The 18,462-nt window shown below is 39.9% G+C and overlaps 2 protein-coding genes across 2 annotated transcripts; both read left to right on the forward strand.

Annotated features, from left to right (window-relative positions):
- Positions 1-1,007: 1,007 nt before the first annotated feature.
- Positions 1,008-10,926, forward strand: mcm4 (minichromosome maintenance complex component 4). Its single transcript, XM_023283679.3, has 17 exons — positions 1,008-1,089; positions 1,936-2,013; positions 2,098-2,256; positions 3,688-3,851; positions 3,941-4,042; positions 4,139-4,234; positions 4,439-4,534; positions 5,153-5,291; positions 5,462-5,682; positions 5,823-5,943; positions 6,606-6,865; positions 7,960-8,325; positions 8,447-8,574; positions 9,194-9,401; positions 9,538-9,766; positions 10,032-10,165; positions 10,371-10,926. The coding sequence occupies exons 2-17, from the start codon at positions 1,950-1,952 to the stop codon at positions 10,464-10,466; spliced, it is 2,583 nt and encodes an 860-aa protein (XP_023139447.1). The 5' UTR covers positions 1,008-1,089; positions 1,936-1,949; the 3' UTR covers positions 10,467-10,926.
- Positions 10,927-12,654: 1,728 nt separating this feature from the next.
- On the forward strand, positions 12,655-18,118 carry ube2v2 (ubiquitin-conjugating enzyme E2 variant 2). Its single transcript, XM_023283676.2, has 4 exons — positions 12,655-12,795; positions 16,710-16,858; positions 16,947-17,072; positions 17,250-18,118. Exons 1-4 carry the CDS (start codon positions 12,780-12,782, stop codon positions 17,394-17,396), a joined length of 438 nt encoding a protein of 145 aa, XP_023139444.1. The 5' UTR covers positions 12,655-12,779; the 3' UTR covers positions 17,397-18,118.
- The last annotated feature ends 344 nt before the right edge of the window (positions 18,119-18,462 follow it).

Raw genomic sequence — 18,462 nt, forward strand, 5'->3', positions numbered from 1 at the left:
GGTATTTATAAATTCATTCAAATGAATTTTTTGATCATAATGTAAATAGAAGGCACACGCACATTTAAAGAGGTCACTTCCCAAAACAAAAGAAGACAAAATCATATCTATATATTAAATATCATCAGGAGCATAATATTAAACAGTAAAAGTTAATCTACAGGCGATTCAACTTTTGAAAGCTTCGCAGAATGTGTGAGAGTTTTACTTTATTATGTTAGGGTATATTTTAAATTGCCACCTAGTTTGCCTTTTATATAAATAAAGACATTTCCAGCATAAACTGATGCAGACGAAGCACACACTAGTGTGTTAGAAACCATTAGAAAGCAGAACATGAAGTGTTAGTGGCTCAAAATATCAGATTCCCTTTATAATGTGCTGCATGAATGTTAAAGTAAAACCTGTGACCACATGAAACGTGGGATATTAGACTTAGATACGAGCGAGAGTTAATTCAATGCTTCCTATATTGACGAACATGAAGGTGGCAGATTATTAGAAACACCCGACTAAATAATGCTAAAATTTTTTTTTTTTAAATACCACCTCAGTGACAGCTAGGTGGCTACAGAGTGAATCGTTTCTCTTTTTTATTAAATTCTGTTTCATTCTGTTTATATCTACTCTGTTATATCTATGATCTGTTGTCATTTTGAATCTATTTCTCTATTTAGTGCGTGTTTTGCCTCTGCTGTGTTTTGTATTTTGGTGTCGTTAGCTGTTACAATAAAGATAGAGGCAGAAAAAAAAATCAATTTTTGTCGGACGAAACCAAATCAGCTCAGGGGATCTTTTAGCAACAGGACCACACTCAGGAAACGCAGATCGTATTTTAGATGCAAATATGAAAATAAGAGTATTTTATATCATATTCAGATCATTTTTCTTCTTCTTTAAGGCAACTTTTCATGTTAATTTAAATCGCATCAGCAGAAACTCAATAAACGTCCCCCTATTCAGTGAAAGACTCAGCCGGACACAGAAACGCGATCCTGGCGTCTCATTGGCCCAAAGTTCCCCGCGAAAATCACGTCACCCGCAGTTTCGCGCCAGTTCAGCAGCATTCGGACGGACATACAAGAAGAGGTAAGAACAAACTTATTTAATGCAGATGTTCGATGTTAAAATATTAGTTGTCATGGTTTTGTCACAGCGAGGGTTATTAAGCAAGTTAACCCGAATGTGCACGAAATAATTTTATTGTCTTTGGTCTCGCTTTATGTGTTAAATCGGGTCTAATACGGACACTGAGTGTCAGCTTATTGTCTCCTCTGCAGCCACATGTCAAATGGTGGCAGAAGTTTGACTAATATGCTGAAAGGCTACATGAAAGACGTTGCGAAATACATATAAACAATTTAAATATGTCTGTGCGGTATGTGTGTGAAGTATGAAATGTTTAAGTTAATTCTATTCAGATTAAGTTGGGTTGATTTTATTGTCGTGTGAACGTATGTTGGTAACCGTTATTTCAACGTTTACGGTTGGCCAAGCCATATTAGAAATGTTCTTTTTACACTGTTGATAATATAAAGGGTAGTAATCAATGATAAGTATATATTTGACATACACATAAATTTAGCAAGGTGGGGAAGTGATGAGGGGAAACAAAGCAGGCCCATCCAGCTCCTTTTGTGTACTACAAGGCTTGGCATGAGACTGACCAAACAAACGCCTTATAAACAAAGTAAACTGGGCATCCTGAACCCAGAACAGTTCCAGCTGTGAGCCCCTTCTGCCATGTTGTGACTGCAAACACATCAAGCTCCAGTTCTGGGTCTGTCACCCTGCATGCCCTCTCAGACAAGGCAGAGGGTCATTTGTGAGGGTTTAACATCCTTAAGGGTAGTACGTAAATAAAGTTTTGCTTCTCTCATCTGTGCATTTTCTTTTAGGAAGCAATTAAGTCGCCTAAATCCGTTTTATTTTTAGATATCCCAGCAACAATGTCTTCCCCAACCTCGACTCCTGGTGGCCGCAAGCGTGGGAGGAACACCAACCCACCCACACGTCAGTTCACTGCACTTTACTGTCTTTTGATTGCCTATGAATTACGTGGGGATTAACTTTTCTGCTTGTCTTGGGTACCCTCAGCCAGTAGTGAGGACCCTACCTCACCTCCCTCTCAGCGGCGCAGAGGTCAGGACTCCTCCACCGGGGACCTGATGCCGATGCCCACCTCCCCAGCTACTGACATGCTCAGTCCTGCAGCACCACAGGACACTTCTCTGTTCTCCAGCCCCCGGCCATCAGGTACTGAAGTGTGAGAGTCACTGCCCCTCATCAAACTCTTCAGAATATGCAGGTTGTTTTTTGTTTTTGTTTTTTTTTTTTTTTAAAAACTGAAAAATTTGCCTTCATACTATAAACACTTACTTGGTTACAGGCACTTGACATACAAAGCAATGGGGTGAAACTTTTCAAATTCACATGAATTTTTCCAACATTTTTGAGTCATATTTCGTATGTAAAAGCAATAGACATACAACATTTCTCTGGCTGAAAAACACATTTAAACTCTGTGGAAAAACTGTGACCAACTCCAGGTGTCATAATCTAATCCCCAGATTTTGTTTTTGTTCAGCACAATTGTGACTATAACAAACTTTGAGCATCAATATCATGGCCTTTATTATAGTTTCACAGAAAGACACTGCACAAGCGTAATGTCTGTGACATAACAAAACTGAAACGAATGCTGGTTTCCTGAATATGTGATCTGCTTTCTGATAATTAACTGGAGAAAACTTGAAAAAGTGCACTTTGGGTGAACTTTTCAAGGGTTATATTACCATTTGGGATAGGTGGTTGGTCAGAACAAGTTCTATCAAATGAAAGGTCTCATTTCTATCTACATTTTGATACCAGGCTCATCTTGTAGCTTAATTCCATCAATGCCAATATAGTTTACTGAAACAGGCAGACGTTACAAATTGACAGAACTAGAATTGAACACTGTCAGAGTAGAAATGGAAAGACTTTGAAGCAACCACTGCATGTTCCAAACTTGTTTCAACAGTGTGGTTTGTCTAAGGTATTACATAAAACTCATGAACATCAATGTTGTTTCTCTGTTTCAGAACTATATGTAGCCATATATGTGTTTAAAATATGACTGTAAGAACACGGTAGTACTCATGGATAGGAGATGAGTCTGGTATCAGATTGTGGGTAATAATGAGACTCTGGATTTGCAATGAGTTGTTTTGATCAACCACCTATCCTGCATGGTGATATGAGAAATTTCACCTAAAATGAACTTTTTCAAGTTTAATCTTTGAAATTAGTTGTAGGAAAAATCAACATATGCAGTATTTTGGCCCTCTTTTGTTGACGGTGTGAGTGAATGTAAAATTAATGTGGTTCCAATTTTCAACGTGAAATTTCAACCCTGAAAATTTCACGTCTGTCTCTTGTACTTGAAAAGATATGACGGCTCTAAAACGCAAGAAAACGGCCTGAAATAAAAAGCACACATTCTTGACCCATCCATATGTGCTTCAAGGGCCTCTAACTAAGAAAATACTTATAGTAGGAATGGAAGATTTTGCACGGTTTCAATAAATATACTAAAATTAGTGTCGGCTGAATCTGGGAATCAGATAGGAACTTTTTCAGGTTAGAATGACCCAACTTGTCTGATCTATTAGTCTTGTTGATGTGTAAACGCGTCTCCTTTAACAGTCCAACCAAATGAGGTGGACATGAGCTCCCCTCTGATGTACGGGACCCCCAGCTCCAGGGTTGAGGGGACTCCACGCAGCGGAGTGAGAGGGACACCAGCCAGACAGCGTCCTGACCTGGGATCAGTCAGGAAGGCTCCCCAAGTTGACCTTCACTCTGAGCCGGTTGGTAGAAGAGTACAAATCCTGTTTGTTTACTGTACCGGTATGAAACCTAACACTGCAGATGTTAACTGTTCACTGTAACCTCTCAGCCAAGCACAGATGGAGCAGTAGCCAGTGAGCCAAACGCAGGCCAGAGACTGGTGATCTGGGGAACTGATGTCAATGTAGGGACCTGCAAGGAGAAATTTCAGGTATGAAACTAGTAACAAAGGTCAAGTTTCTTAGAATTGCTTTTATTATTAGTCCGGGGCCTAATGTTGCTGTGCTTTACATTCCTTTCCTTCCAGAGGTTTCTGCAGAGGTTCACTGACCCGAACTCCACTGAGGATGAAAACGCCGGTCTGGACCTGAACGAGCCTTTATACATGCAGAAGCTGGAGGAGGTGACTTATTTATATATATTATTAGATATATTTCATTGTGTTTTGTTGCTCTGAACCTGAACACAGCATTAAGTCAGACTCGCACTACAGGATGTTTGTTTTATTTCTCTGTATTTTTGAAAAAGAGATGCTGTACATGGTATTTGAAGTCTTAATATTGCAGGGTGTTTGATTTAATCTTGACCATCGTTGTCTGTCTAACAGATCAGTGTTGTCGGTGACCCCGTGCTGAATGTGAATTGTCGGCATGTGCAGTCCTTTGATGCAGAACTTTACAGGCAGCTCATCTGCTACCCACAGGTAAAGCCCCTCGGTCTCTAACTTTTCATCTTCTCATTAAATGTACCGTATCCAGTACATTTGGATATTTTTGGTGCAAGATTTTTGTTGTACATTTTTAAGGCCTTCTTTAATTGATCAACCTTGATAATAATATAAAAACCCCAAGCTAATAAATCTATTATATAAACGATATACACTACCAGTCAAAAGTTTGGACACACCTTCTCATTTAATGCTTTCTATTTATTTGTATTATTTTCTACATTGTAGGTTAATAGTGAAAAATGACACTTTTTTCTTTACAACATAATTTCATATGTATTCTTCATATGTATAATTTTGACGTCTTCAGTATTAATCTACAATGTAGAAAGTAATTAAATAAAAACCATTGAATGAGAAAGAGTGTCCAAACTTTTGACTGGTGTAGTCTTGGCTAAAAACACATAGAGTGAAGCTAAAGCTTATTAGCCTCCTGTTAGATAAATCAGAGAGTTCCTAAACAAACTGCTCAGTCCTGAATACAGGAGGCTGTTAGAATAAGTCACACTTCTCCTGCAGTGTATATGTTAGCATTTGCTTTGCTTCTGCTTTTTGTTAAATTTTGAAATCCTAAGAGTTTGGCTTTCTTCACAGGAAGTCATCCCAACTTTCGACATGGCAGTCAATGAGCTTTTCTTTGAACGGTTCCCTGACTCAATCCTTGAGTACCAGATCCAAGTCCGCCCCTACAACGCCCTGAAAACCAGAAACATGAGGAGCCTCAACCCAGAAGGTGTGTGTTCTCATTAATACAGACTATATCACCCAATGCCTACCGAGTGAAATCACACTAATTGGGGCTAATATTGTCAAGATGTTCCGTCTCATATTTAGTGTGGGATTTATTGCGAACATTGAGGTATCAGCTGGAGGTTAATGCTTCTGCATGCCTTATGTCCACAGACATCGACCAGCTGATCACTATCAGCGGCATGGTGATCCGCACCTCGCAGCTCATCCCCGAGATGCAGGAGGGTTTCTTCCAGTGCCAGGTGTGCGCCTACAGCACCCGCGTGGAGGTGGATCGCGGGCGCATCGCTGAGCCGGCCGTGTGTCGCAACTGCAACAACACTCACAGTCTGGCGCTCGTTCACAATCGCTCAGTCTTTTCAGACAAGCAGATGGTGAGAGTTTGAAGGGGTTGGGAATGGGGCAGATTGCTTACAGTCAACACCAAATCTCAGAATATGTTAGGTGGTAATTAGTGAGGTGTTGCCGTCGAGGTCACGACATCCGTTCATTTATCGATCTTCCTGTGCAACAGATTAAAGTTCAAGAGTCTCCTGAGGACATGCCGGCCGGTCAGACACCTCACACAACTGTTGTGTACGCTCACAATGATCTGGTCGATAAAGTGCAGCCAGGAGACAGAGTGAACATCACCGGTAAGAAATCCTGAATCTCTGCTGCTCTTCAGGCGACCTGATTATGATTTCATTATTGATTGAGCTGTTTCATCAAAGTGTTCATGTTTTAAAAATGATAAAAGTTGACCATCACAGTTTCCTGGAATTGAGGTTACATCTTCAGAATCTCAGGAGCTCAAAGATATTCAATATGCAGTGAATGTGAAAATAAAAGTAGAATTCCTTCTAGTTCAGAAGCTAGAATTGTGGAATATTTTACATTTTTGCTTGACAAGGGATTTATATGATGGATCAGTAGTAAGTGCTGAATACTTCCGTGTTGATTGACTACTGGTCTTAGCTTTAACACAGTCTCTATATAAATATAGTATAAAACCATCCATCAGAGTTTTCAAGAGCCCAAGTTGAAATCTTTATATTTCTGGTGTATATCCAACATTTTACAGCATTAATATTAAACACAAAAAAATGTGGCAATTCTTGACATTTGAACGGCATGAACACACAAATGTTCCTTTTTTTCTAGTTGAGCAATATTTGATTATTAAAGTTGTTTGCAGTCCTTTTTTTTGTGAACAGACTAATCATTTCAGCATCGCCCTCTTTTCGAGGGAACTTCCATCAGATAGTTAAATTGGTTCTTGGAACACATCCTAACAGCCTCTCCACCGTCTGTGTAGGTATCTACAGAGCAGTCCCCATGCGTGTTAACCCACGGCAGAACAACGTGAAGTCGGTGTACAAAACTCACATAGATGCCATCCACTTCCGTAAGACGGATGAGAAACGCCTGCACGGTTTGGACGAGGAGGCTGAACAGAAGCTCTTCACTGAGGACCGTGTGCAGACCCTGAAGGAGCTGGCAGCCAAACCAGACGTGTACGAACGCCTCTCCTCTGCCCTCGCACCGAGCATCTACGAACATGAGGACATCAAAAAGGTGAGCGTGCGAGTGGATGCGAGCCAAGGCCAAGAGTGTTAACCTGCACACGCACTCGATAGCAGGAGTAAGCACATGAACCCTCAGTCATGCTGATTTACATGATGAATAACAGTCTGGTTAGGGCTTGGATTTAAGGAGTACTGAGCGGAATTCTAGCAGTTATGTGCTGCAGTTAGAAAAGCAGATATTGGGATATATTTTAGGATTAAAAACACAGTGCAATTACATGCACTACCGTTCAAATTTTGGGGTCACTTAGAAATGTCCTTATTTTTGAAAGGAAAAACTGTTTTTTTTTCTAATGAAGATAAAAATTAAATGAATCATAAATACAGTCTAGACATTATTATTGTGACAAATGACTATTCTAGCTGGAAACAGCTGATTTTTAAAGGAATATCTACATAGAGGTACAGAGGAACATTTCCAGCAACCATCACTCCTGTGTTCTAATGCTACATTGTGTTAGCTAATGGTGTTGAAAGGCTAATTGATGATTAGAAAACCCTTGTGCAGTTATGTTAGCACATGAATAAAAGTGTGAGTTTTCATGGAAAACATGAAATTGTCTGGTGACCCCAAATTTTTGAGCGGTAGTGTATATTAATGACTATATTTCTGTAGCTGTGCTGGTTTTATTGCCCTTGTTTTGTGCAGATCAGCTTGTTGGGTTAATTTAAAATCACTACAGCCATCTTTAATATTTTTAGTCCACCTATGAGTTTGGGTTGAGTTGAAATCTTTATAATGGGGGTGCAAATCAAAATGTTTTAAAATGGAGCTTGAGTTGGGAATGCAAGTCCAATTATGTACTGGTTGAATCAGAGCTGAGGTCTTGACAAAATCAAATGTAATGATTGTTATAGTCACAGAAAACACGTTTTAATCTCAGCATTGTATGTATTATTATTAGTTTAACTTCTATTGACTGTGTTCTAGTGTCACTTGGCATCACTTGGATATTTGTCAGGTCAAAATGTCTGAAAAAGTTCATCTTATTTGGATGTAATGAGTAAATAAGTTCAGTAACTGTTCTGTAGCCTGGACAAAACTTTTTCTGAACTTTCTCTATCCCTCTGTCTTTGTTGCAGGGCATCTTGCTGCAGCTCTTTGGAGGCACTCGTAAGGACTTCAGTCAGACCGGTCGGGGTAACTTCCGTGCAGAGGTGAACATCCTGCTCTGTGGAGATCCCGGCACCAGCAAGTCCCAGCTGCTGCAGTACGTCTACAACCTGGTGCCCCGTGGCCAGTACACATCAGGAAAGGGCTCCAGCGCTGTGGGTCTCACCGCCTACGTCATGAAGGACCCAGAGACCAGGCAGCTGGTCCTGCAGACTGGAGCTCTGGTTCTCAGTGACAACGGCATCTGCTGCATTGACGAGTTTGACAAGATGAGCGACAACACGCGCTCTGTGCTGCACGAGGTCATGGAGCAGCAGACCCTCTCCATTGCCAAGGTATGTGTGACAGATTTCTGTCACGTGTAGGTACATTTAGGAGCATCAAAAACACAACTCGATGTCTTTCAGAATGAAACGAGCTGCTGTCGCTCACTGAGTTTCTTTTTTCCGTCTGCAGGCTGGAATCATTTGCCAGCTGAACGCCCGCACCGCCGTGTTGGCAGCAGCAAACCCTGTTGAATCTCAGTGGAACCCCAAGAAGACTACGATTGAGAACATCCAGCTGCCTCACACACTGCTGTCCAGGTGAAGAGCAGCAGTCACACAGAAAAAAGCAACGTGACAAATTTGAGACTGTTCCTCTTTTCTAATTTATTCAGAAAACATTTTTGAAAAGTCTGCATCTTAATTCTGTAGTTTTTAACCAGATGCAGGCTGAGGCAGCAGTGAGCTCTCTTTGTTTCCTTCTAACATATTGGATTACAACTACAGTTCAAACTATATGTGGCAGAATGATTAAAATATCTCTACATTGAGAGATAATTAAATTTGGTTTACAAAAAAATGCTAAATTTAATGAAATTGTTACCCTTTTGCCTCTTCGGTTTTCTTTTTTATTGGCGTGCTTTTATTGGCATGCTCATTAAATGTCAAAGGGGGTTTTGTAGAAGGCCTCTCTTAGCTTCATAATGATAAACTTGCCAACAACTACATCATTGTCATCTGCTCACGTGTACAGCAAGCTGCTCAATAAAACCATTTTGGAGATTTATCAAACCCAGTGACACAACAGGGATAGTGTCTCCAACAAATATCCAAACTTTGTCCTTTTTCATGAGATCTTTAAGACTTAGTCCCCATCTGTGTTTCCAAGCTGTCCTGTTAGTGCCACTTTTAACGCTGTGATTATTGCTCCTTCCTGCAGATTCGACCTCATCTTCCTGATGCTGGATCCCCAGGACGAGGCTTACGACCGTCGGCTGGCCCACCACTTGGTGTCGCTGTACTACCAGAGCGAGGAGCAGATGGAGGAAGAGTTCCTTGACATGGCTGTGCTGAAGGACTACATCGCGTACGCACGAACATACATCAGTCCGAGGCTGAGTGAGGAGGCCAGCCAGGCCCTCATCGAGGTTTGTTTGCTCCTCGGATTCATTCGTGAAAATTTCCAACCAGACCTTTTCGTCCTTTTATGTGTTAAACACTTCAGTGGATTAATAAGGTATCACCTATCTGAACACAGCTGATGTTGTCTACGTTTGTCCCCAGGCCTATGTTGACATGAGGAAGATAGGCAGCGGTCGTGGGATGGTGTCTGCGTATCCCAGACAGCTGGAGTCCCTGATCCGCCTGGCAGAAGCTCACGCCAAAGTCCGCTTCTCTGAGAAGGTGGAGTCCATCGACGTGGAGGAGGCCAAGCGGCTGCACAGAGAGGCCCTCAAACAGTCGGCCACTGACCCCAGGACTGGATTTGTTGACATTTCCATCCTGACAACAGGTATAAACTGAGTGACGCTCCTTCCACAGTTCTGCTTTTATGGAATACTAAAAACTGCCGTGTTGGTAGTTTCATCCTTCCATATATTGCTTATGTCATAAAGTGACCACCAGAAGCTGCTGACCAAGCAAGCTACAAATAGAACCAGCATGTCAGAGCTTAAACAATGCATTTATTAGAGTTGTGACAGAACCAACTATGGAAACGGTCATTTGTTGTAGCCCCCACAGCGCATTTCAGTGTGTTTTTCCTGTTTTTCTTATAGGTATGAGTGCCACAGCCCGCAAGCGTAAGGAGGAGGTCGCCCAGGCCCTGAAGAAGCTGATCCAGGCCAAGGGAAAAACACCTGCCATGAAATACCAGCAGCTGCTTGATGACCTCAGAGGACAGTCTGAAACCGTACGTTGTCATTACCTTATTTTAAAGCTAGAGTGAAACCAGTGCCAAAAAAATCTACTCAGATTTCAAGATACTGCGATTCAGTGATTGATAGAGCATATTCAAGTCAACCATTGTGGATTCATGTGTAGGATTTAGCACTTAACTATGCGTTGTCTGTTTCTATCTTGTGTATTAATGACCTTGTTGCACATCCTGTTTGCAGGCGATCACTAAGGAGCTGTTTGACGAGGCGCTCCGAGCCCTGGCTGACGAGGATTACTTGACGGTCACTGGAAAAACTGTTCGTCTCCTTGCTTAAGGCACACCCTGCAATTATGTACAGTCCTTAATTTTAAATCCTATCCTGTGTCGACCTATTTTCTCATGCTGTAAAAAAAAAAAAAAAAAATGTCTGTATAATTAAACAAACATATGTTTTCTGGCGTATTAGATGTTTAAATATCCTCATATTTAGAAACATGATTCAGAGTTGCCACATGACTCATTCAGCTGTTGGTGTCGTGTTGCAAATGAAAGAAGAAAGTTAAAAAAACATGAAAACAAACTCATACGGTGGCAGTTGATATTTAAGAGTACATATGTTTCATTTGTTACTTGTTTTCCAGTACTATTTTGGCTGTTTTGTGCTTTTCGTGGTTAAAAAGTTTCTTTTTTGGAATATTTTGGAGTACTTGCTAATCTCAAGATTATTTGTCTTAAAGAGTAGCTTGCATAGACTGTTTAATAGAAAAAATAAATAAAATGTTGCTCACTGAAAAGGCTTGCAAAGTATATTTTTCCACTATTTCTAAGTTAACGAATTCCACTTTCATATTTTCCTGTGCGTATCTTAAGTTGTTTCGCTCCAGCAGTCAGTTTATGATGCCCTGTAGCAGGGTTCAGGGTAAAGGAACAAAAAAAAAAAAAACAGCTGTTGGTCAGTGAGGTTGCTATGGTTAATGATAAAAGTAAGAGGCTCATGTTTGTTTGCATCCTTAGAGCCTGATGAGTTACCACGTCATGTTTAATGAACAAAGAGTGCATCTTTTATTACTCCGCCAAGGAACGCAGCGGAGTTATGTGATGATCGGCGTTGGTTTGTCCATCTGTTCGCAACATTACTCAAAAACAGACTAACAGATTTGGATGAAATTTTCAGGGAAGGTCAGAAATGACACAAAGGCCGAGTGATTAGATTTTAGCAGTGATGCGGCTTATAGTCTGGATCCACAGATTTGGCAAAGATTTCTGTATCACTGTGAGATAGTGGCATGGCGTCACTAACAAGTGAACACTACATCAGCTGCCTGCTGACTATCACGATTGCGATCCTGCTACAAATCAATTGCTGCAGACTTATCTGGACTTATCCATCGGAAATGATACAAGGACCAATAGATTAAATTGTGGGGGTGTTTCAGAGTCCCAGCATTTCCTGCCGCCCACGACATACTTCGGTCACGGGATTCGGTATCCATACACAATGTACACATGCATAACACATCTGTGCTCAGCGCAAGGTCATTTTGTTTGTGGGTATATCTATATTACATGGCCACATTCTATGTTAACTAATAAATGCTGCATTTATAAAAAATAAAAATGCTGTATTTCTGATAATGCTATATGTGGGAATGAACAGCCTTAGTGGAATACTGCTCTCTAAGTGGTTTTCTAGTTTGACTTTATCTCAGTTTACAGTGGACACTCCAGTGTTTCTGCTCTCCATCAGCTGATGTCAGGAAGTCCTGTTGCTATAGTAACCTGTGCTGCCACAGGTCCATAGCAGTTACAACCACTTCATGTGCCATCTTGTCTAATCTGTGACCAAGAAAATATTAAAAATAACCTTTTATCTCCTTTCCAAATGCTCCTGTTGGACATTATCTTTAAATAAGTAGAGCTGTTTTGTGGTTGTAATGTATTACAGTCGTACAGTTTAAAGTATGATGGAAAACTAGTGGGATGAAATGGCCCAAATCGCATTTTTAGTAATTCTGAGAAGTGTAGGCTATGATGAAGATTCTTATTGATATTAATAAAGTTGTGATAACAATAAAGCTGTAACAATTAACAATGATATCATTTATTTAAATGTCAACTATTTTGATGATCAATATATTGGTCTGAGTCATTTATCGGTCAAAATCCTTGGTTTCCAAAGTCCAAAATGTGAATATTTTGTGCTTTATTTACTCTCCCATGACAGCAAACTGAATATCTTAGGGTCCCCCCCCCCCCCCCCCCCCCAAAAAAAAAAAAAAAAAAAAAAAAAAAACTTTTAGGATGTCATTTTGGGCTTTGGAAAACACTGATCAACATTTTTCACCATTATCTGATATTTTACAGGTCCAACAACAATTGATAAAATGAGAAAATAATTAACAGAACTATCAGTAATGAAAATAATCATGCGTTAAAACCCCAGTGATAGCTGAATTGAATAAATTTAAAGCTAGTCTAAAGTTGAAGGTTAGCATAAATGTTCAGCGTGACTGTGAGTGTCAGTGAGCAGTAACGTGTGTGAAATCCACGGCTTGCAGTGCGGTGATCTGCCGGTGTGATGCTGCTCGGTCGGGTTGAACCGCTGTGACGTCACACTTGTGTGTGCTTCTGGACTCGGCTGAAGAAGATGGCGGCCTCCTCAGGTTTGTGTGCCTTCAAACTAACATCTACAGCGACACAAAGTGTGGGGCAAACCGCGGCCGTGCTGTTACGTCCGTCAGCAAACGTGGCTACTTACTCACTTGAAACGTTTACAAAATTGTATTGACTTGTAATTTTTCTCGTAAATATCCCCCCACGGCAAAGCAATGATCTTTTCGGGAGCCATCTATGTCGTGGAGCCACCGTGTTGGCTAACCTAGCTAAAGCGAGGCGAGTGAATAGCTTGCCCCGTGAGTTAGCTAAAACACCTCAAGGTGTTAGAAAATAGCGTCTTTATTGCTAATACCGGGTTTGTGTGTCTGGAAGAAAATTTCAAAACCAGTACAAGGCGCTGTAAATTTTCAATCGAGTGTATAAGTTGTCGTTAATGTGGATTGTAAACAACTGCTGATGGTACTAGCTAGCGAAGCTAACTTAGCGACTAGAATATTCCAGCACCGCGAGGCAGTTAGGGTCGATCCCGTTGTGTCCGGCTAGCTGGTCACTTGATCCCAATAATGTAGTCAGTTCTGACGGCCAAGACATGAGTATTTCGTATTTTTTGTAGCCATTAAACTGTGCAAGTTGAGCAGTGACGGATATATTGCAAGAGTCCCAGTAGCTTCTCTGCAACACATTACGCAGAGCAACAAAAATAGCATTGACGGAAATATTTTATTGTAGGGACCATACCCGCCACTGCTTTCATTAGCACTCCGCTTACTAGCGCCATTGTTTGTTTTTATAGGATTTTAAGTTTTTTACTCTCGGGAAATATTTTTTAAAAACATCAGCGTCTTTCCGTGAGGTGGATGTTTTTAATTGTAGGGCGTGGTGTGTGGAATTGCAGCAGATTGATTACATGCTGAAAGCTGCTGTTGGTGGCACGCTTTGTTTCAGCAAATAGTCGGAGCCCGAGTCTGCTTTAGCGTTTAGCAGGAAGCGTGGTTGCGGTTCTCAAACTTGCAAAATAAACTGTATAAATTACTGAATAAATTACCGTGAATATGTTTCTCTCACGACGTTTAAGTTATTTTCTTATGCGTAAGTTTAAGCACACACCACAAGGGTGTTTTAACGACATGCAGAGTTGAGGAACTAGGAAAACTACCATGGGGTAAGTTGGCGCGGCTTGCTGATTGGTTTTTAACCTGGCAGGAGTTCTACTACAGTTAAAACCCTGAAAATATGATGAAAGGAACGCTGTTTAGATTTTAGAGTAAAGTTCATCACAAACTTGAGTGTAATGATAATGCTTTATACAGCAGTAATCTAATTCAACACATACTTCAAATTTTTGTTCTGCCGACAGCATTGCTTTCCTATCAGTGGCAACACTGAGAACCCAAACACAACAGGCGAGGTTGGAATAACCACAATCCAAAGGGAAAAATAAAAATGGAACTCAACAGACATATCTCTTCCAGAAATGAGAGAAACAAACTGAGACCAATCCTCCCTATACTGCTTTATTCTGTTTGTGATCATGAGGAATAGTAGTGGTCTTTGCACTATTATTATCTGATACACACCAGATCAGTAACTTATTTCTAGCAGGTTCATTCCACTTAAATTTAGCTATTGAATCGTGAATACCAAGGCAGTGCACTTAGTGGCTTTACAGTTTAAAAACATAGCACTAATGGTAAATGTAAGGATTTTACTGGAACTTTAATTATAATATATTTTAGATTTAAAACACAAATATTAATTAGCTTGTTATTTACAAATTGTATTCAGTTTCTCAAATGTAAGATTTTGCTCTACATTATATTAACCTGTTTACCTTTGATTTCAGACCGTTGACTGACAAGAAAGCTGTTTGCTTGGGCTCAAGGAAATCCTTTGCTGTTGTCTGAGCTTTTACTAGGCCAAATGATAAACCAGTAAATGGAAAAAATAACTGGCACATTCCTTGACAGCTTTAATCATTGTTGGTTGCAGCCCTGCTATCTTATGCTTTTCTTTACTGCAGTTGTCTTGTTACTTTGCAGCTGGTGTATTCTGACTAAATTAGCTGTTAATACTGGTGTTAACAGAAAACTGAAATCTTAAACAGTTTCTTGTGAGTAAGTAACTTTTAAGAAAATGGTATAAATTATGGGTCCGTACTTCATTATGGCCTGTGTTAAGCAGATGTGAAATAGTGATTTTGAAAAAGTGATTTGTTATGTTCTGACTGTGACAAATGACATCTTAGATCGGACGAGGTGACAGGGACAAATTTGAATGTTTTTTTCTGTGCCTTCTACCTCAGTCACGTGGACCTTTTTTAAAACGGCCTTTTCACTTCCCTGTCTGTGAATTTGACTTCAGGATCTTACTTATGAATAGTGGTAGTTTTACTGAAGTGCTGTCCCATCAACCTCCACCACTTATTCAGTCATAAGCTGTAAATGGTTCGTCATTTACACTGCTGTGAGTGCCTGTCAGGCTGTGTGTTTAATGCTGACTTATCAAGCGTCCTCTGAGAACCTTTTCCCAGTAGCTGAACACTTGATTGAATAGCTTAGAATGATGTTATCAGCTTGGCTGTTATGACACTGGTCATAAGATGACTGGATGTTACTCTGAATCATTTGTTAAAAATCAGCAGTATAGACCCATGTGCTTCAAATCTCATGACTGTTTCCAAACAGCTGTCGAGAGTGCAGATTTTTGTCGAGCTTCACTGTTAGCCAGCATCAGATATCTTTAGTCAATGTCTCGTGAACAAGGTATCAAATTAGATGCAGTTCCTTCCACAGTAGGTAGATAAAATGTGCTGTATGCTGTGGTTTTGTGTATATAGCGCATCAATCTATTAAGTCATTTCTTGTATCAACCAGTCTTGTCTTGCACACATTTCATGCTGTTACTCGCATTGAATTTCTGTGATTAAAAAAATGAATGTGTGTCTGCATCATGAGATCATGCCCTGTTAGAATAATGACACAACACCTGAATAAGGAGTTGTCCTTTTATGTTAAGTGGAATAGTCTGTGAGTAGAAACTGTATTTTATCAGTCAGTGATCTCTAGAATGCCTCAAAAAAGCCAAAAAGTGCCCTTCATTTTTTCTACAGTGACATTTTGAAATTGTACACCTAATTACAGTTTATGTCAAGAAGTTGCAAAAACCCACAGACAATTTGAACTGGAACTGTCAAATGTTCAACATTTTTACTTGAGAAATGAATGAGTCAGTTACAAAAATGTTTCCTGTGTTATTTATTTTTTTTGATCAACTTATCAATAATTGAAGGATCATATCAGCTCTAATCCAGTTTATTTTTTTAAAGTGGGTTTATTATGACCTCCTTTGTTCATGCTTCTAAATGTTCTATTTTTCATTGTTACAAACCTCAAGAAAACCAAAACAACCGAAAACAAAGTGTTTGTGTCTCAGTTCTCACAGACTTCCCTCCACTGTTTTTACTACTCAACCTCAAAGCCACTGACTCCAACTGAGGATATAAATCTTTAAAAAACAATTCACAAATAAGTGCTTTCCCTTTTATTGAAGTCTCATCTCTTTTATAAAAATGCCAGGAGCTGTTGATTTTCGCGAAAGTTCCACAAAGAGGAGGAAATTGTGCATTTGCTGGGTGCTATTTGCAGCCGGAGATTAAAACGCATTTCGTGTCCTCCTAAGATTTTACCACAGCAGGATGGTGTGTGTGTGAGTGACTCAAAATATATTACACTGTCAATTTTCATACAGAAATAACATGCCTCCCAATTTTTAATAGATTTTGGACAGCAATGGAACTCTGGTGCAGAGAAACAAGCTATATCAGGCTTAGGATACATAGAAAATACTTTTTAACTGACTCAGTGCATTGTTGTCTTGCTATGGAACTTGTCAGCAGTAGGAAAAATGTAGAGTGTCAAACAGGTCCTTTAAATTTGCATTCTTTTACTTTGTACTGCTCCAGGAGTTAAAGTTCCACGCAATTTTCGCTTGTTGGAAGAGCTTGAAGAGGGACAGAAAGGCGAAGGTGATGGCACAGTCAGCTGGGGCCTCGAGGATGACGAAGACATGAGTCTCACACGGTGGACAGGCATGATCATTGGACCAGCAAGAGTAGGCAGTGCACACCCAGTATGCGCACTGTTGTTCCAACACGAATGTAGAAAGTACAGCTGATATGAGTTTGTTTCTTGTCTTTCAGACCAATTACGAGAACAGGATATACAGTCTGAAAGTGGAATGTGGACCTAGATACCCAGAGACAGCACCGACTGTTAGATTTGTAACAAAAATTAGCATGAATGGAATAAATAATTCCAACGGGACGGTAAGTGTCATCACAAATCTGACAGGGTTATGTATGAGTCTTGCTCAGTGTTCTATCATTTGTGGGGTTCAGAATTAGTTTTGCCATTTGCGATGCTTGAATGCAGTAACTCACCGTCAGCAATCTTGTCACAATGACTGATGCAGTGTTTTTTTTGTTTGCTATTTTGTCTCGCAGGTGGATTCACGTAGCATACCAATATTAGCAAAATGGCAGAATTCTTATAGCATTAAAATTGTTCTTCAAGAGTTAAGGCGTCTAATGATGTCCAAAGAAAATATGAAGCTTCCACAACCACCAGAAGGACAAACCTACAGCACTTAATCGTAATGGATTGTTTTGACCCTCTGTCTTAAACCTTACTCTCTTAGAAATATTGTGTAAAATCATCAAGAGGCTCACTTCGCACATCAACAATATCGTCTGCAAGAGCAAGATTGGACTTTCTTACTACATAGCTCATTCAAAAAAAAAAAATAATGTCCCTGCGGTTAAGCACTGAATAGATAGCATAAGACTACAAGACCACAGTTATCTGCCTTTACTTTGACAATGACTTTTGTGTTCGACCTGTTCCAGCTTGAGTAGGCTTGAAGAGGGAAGCATGATGCCACACAGAGGCTGTACCAGAGTCCCAATAGTTTTGTGTTCAAATGACTGATCACTGAAGTAAATGGCAAGATGGGTGTATGAAGGCATGTTCTGTAACTAATACCTAGTCAAAGAGAAGCCACATTTTTGAGTTGTTAGTAAAACGTAGCAGGTTCATTGAAATATCATGCAGATTGCTGAATTTTGAACTGTGGCTGTAGTCTAAAAGTAGTGTCACAAGGTAAGAAAGATTTTTTAAATAAATATATATATATATATATATATATGTATTTGACACGATACCAATATGTTTCTGTTCTGCAGCTCTTTGACATGTAACAGACGTTGAAGCCTGTTCTGAAACCCTTGCATTTAACTTCTAGTGAAAATGGCAGGTGTATGAACTTGTGATTTTCTGAAATTAAAATCACTGCGAAAAAAGCAAAAAATGTCAAGGTTGAAGTTTGTCTGACTCCCCAGTTTTCACCTACAGTTGCCAGATTACTCACAAGAGGCCCTTAGCTGACTAGTTGACTCCTCTTGGCAACTTTACACACAGTTCATGCATTATGTTGTAAGCTCTCACTGTCCATATTGGGCCATGTAATGGAAGCCAGGTTAATGAATCTGCTGGGAGACACAGCAGATACTTGATATCTGTATATATGAATGTATTAAAAATACCATTTCTCATATATGTATATATATAGCATCTCTTACTTAGTCACAGTTATATATAGAATAATTCTTGTTTTAGTCTGTGAAACCTTTGCAGTGTCTGGTGGCAGATATCCAGTGT

Source organism: Amphiprion ocellaris, chromosome 10, assembly GCF_022539595.1.
Source record: "Amphiprion ocellaris isolate individual 3 ecotype Okinawa chromosome 10, ASM2253959v1, whole genome shotgun sequence".
In the NCBI taxonomy this organism is placed as follows: Eukaryota; Metazoa; Chordata; class Actinopteri; family Pomacentridae; genus Amphiprion; species Amphiprion ocellaris.

Coding starts and splice junctions, on each gene's coding strand:
- mcm4 (XM_023283679.3), top strand. CDS start 1,950: ATGTCTTCCCCAACCTCGACTCCTGGTGGCCGCAAGCGTGGGAGGAAC. Junction 4,535..5,152: donor AGCTCATCTGCTACCCACAG/GTAAAGCCCCTC, acceptor CTTTCTTCACAG/GAAGTCATCCCAACTTTCGA. Junction 5,944..6,605: donor AGACAGAGTGAACATCACCG/GTAAGAAATCCT, acceptor CCGTCTGTGTAG/GTATCTACAGAGCAGTCCCC.
- ube2v2 (XM_023283676.2), top strand. Junction 16,859..16,946: donor TGATCATTGGACCAGCAAGA/GTAGGCAGTGCA, acceptor CTTGTCTTTCAG/ACCAATTACGAGAACAGGAT. Junction 17,073..17,249: donor TAAATAATTCCAACGGGACG/GTAAGTGTCATC, acceptor TTTGTCTCGCAG/GTGGATTCACGTAGCATACC.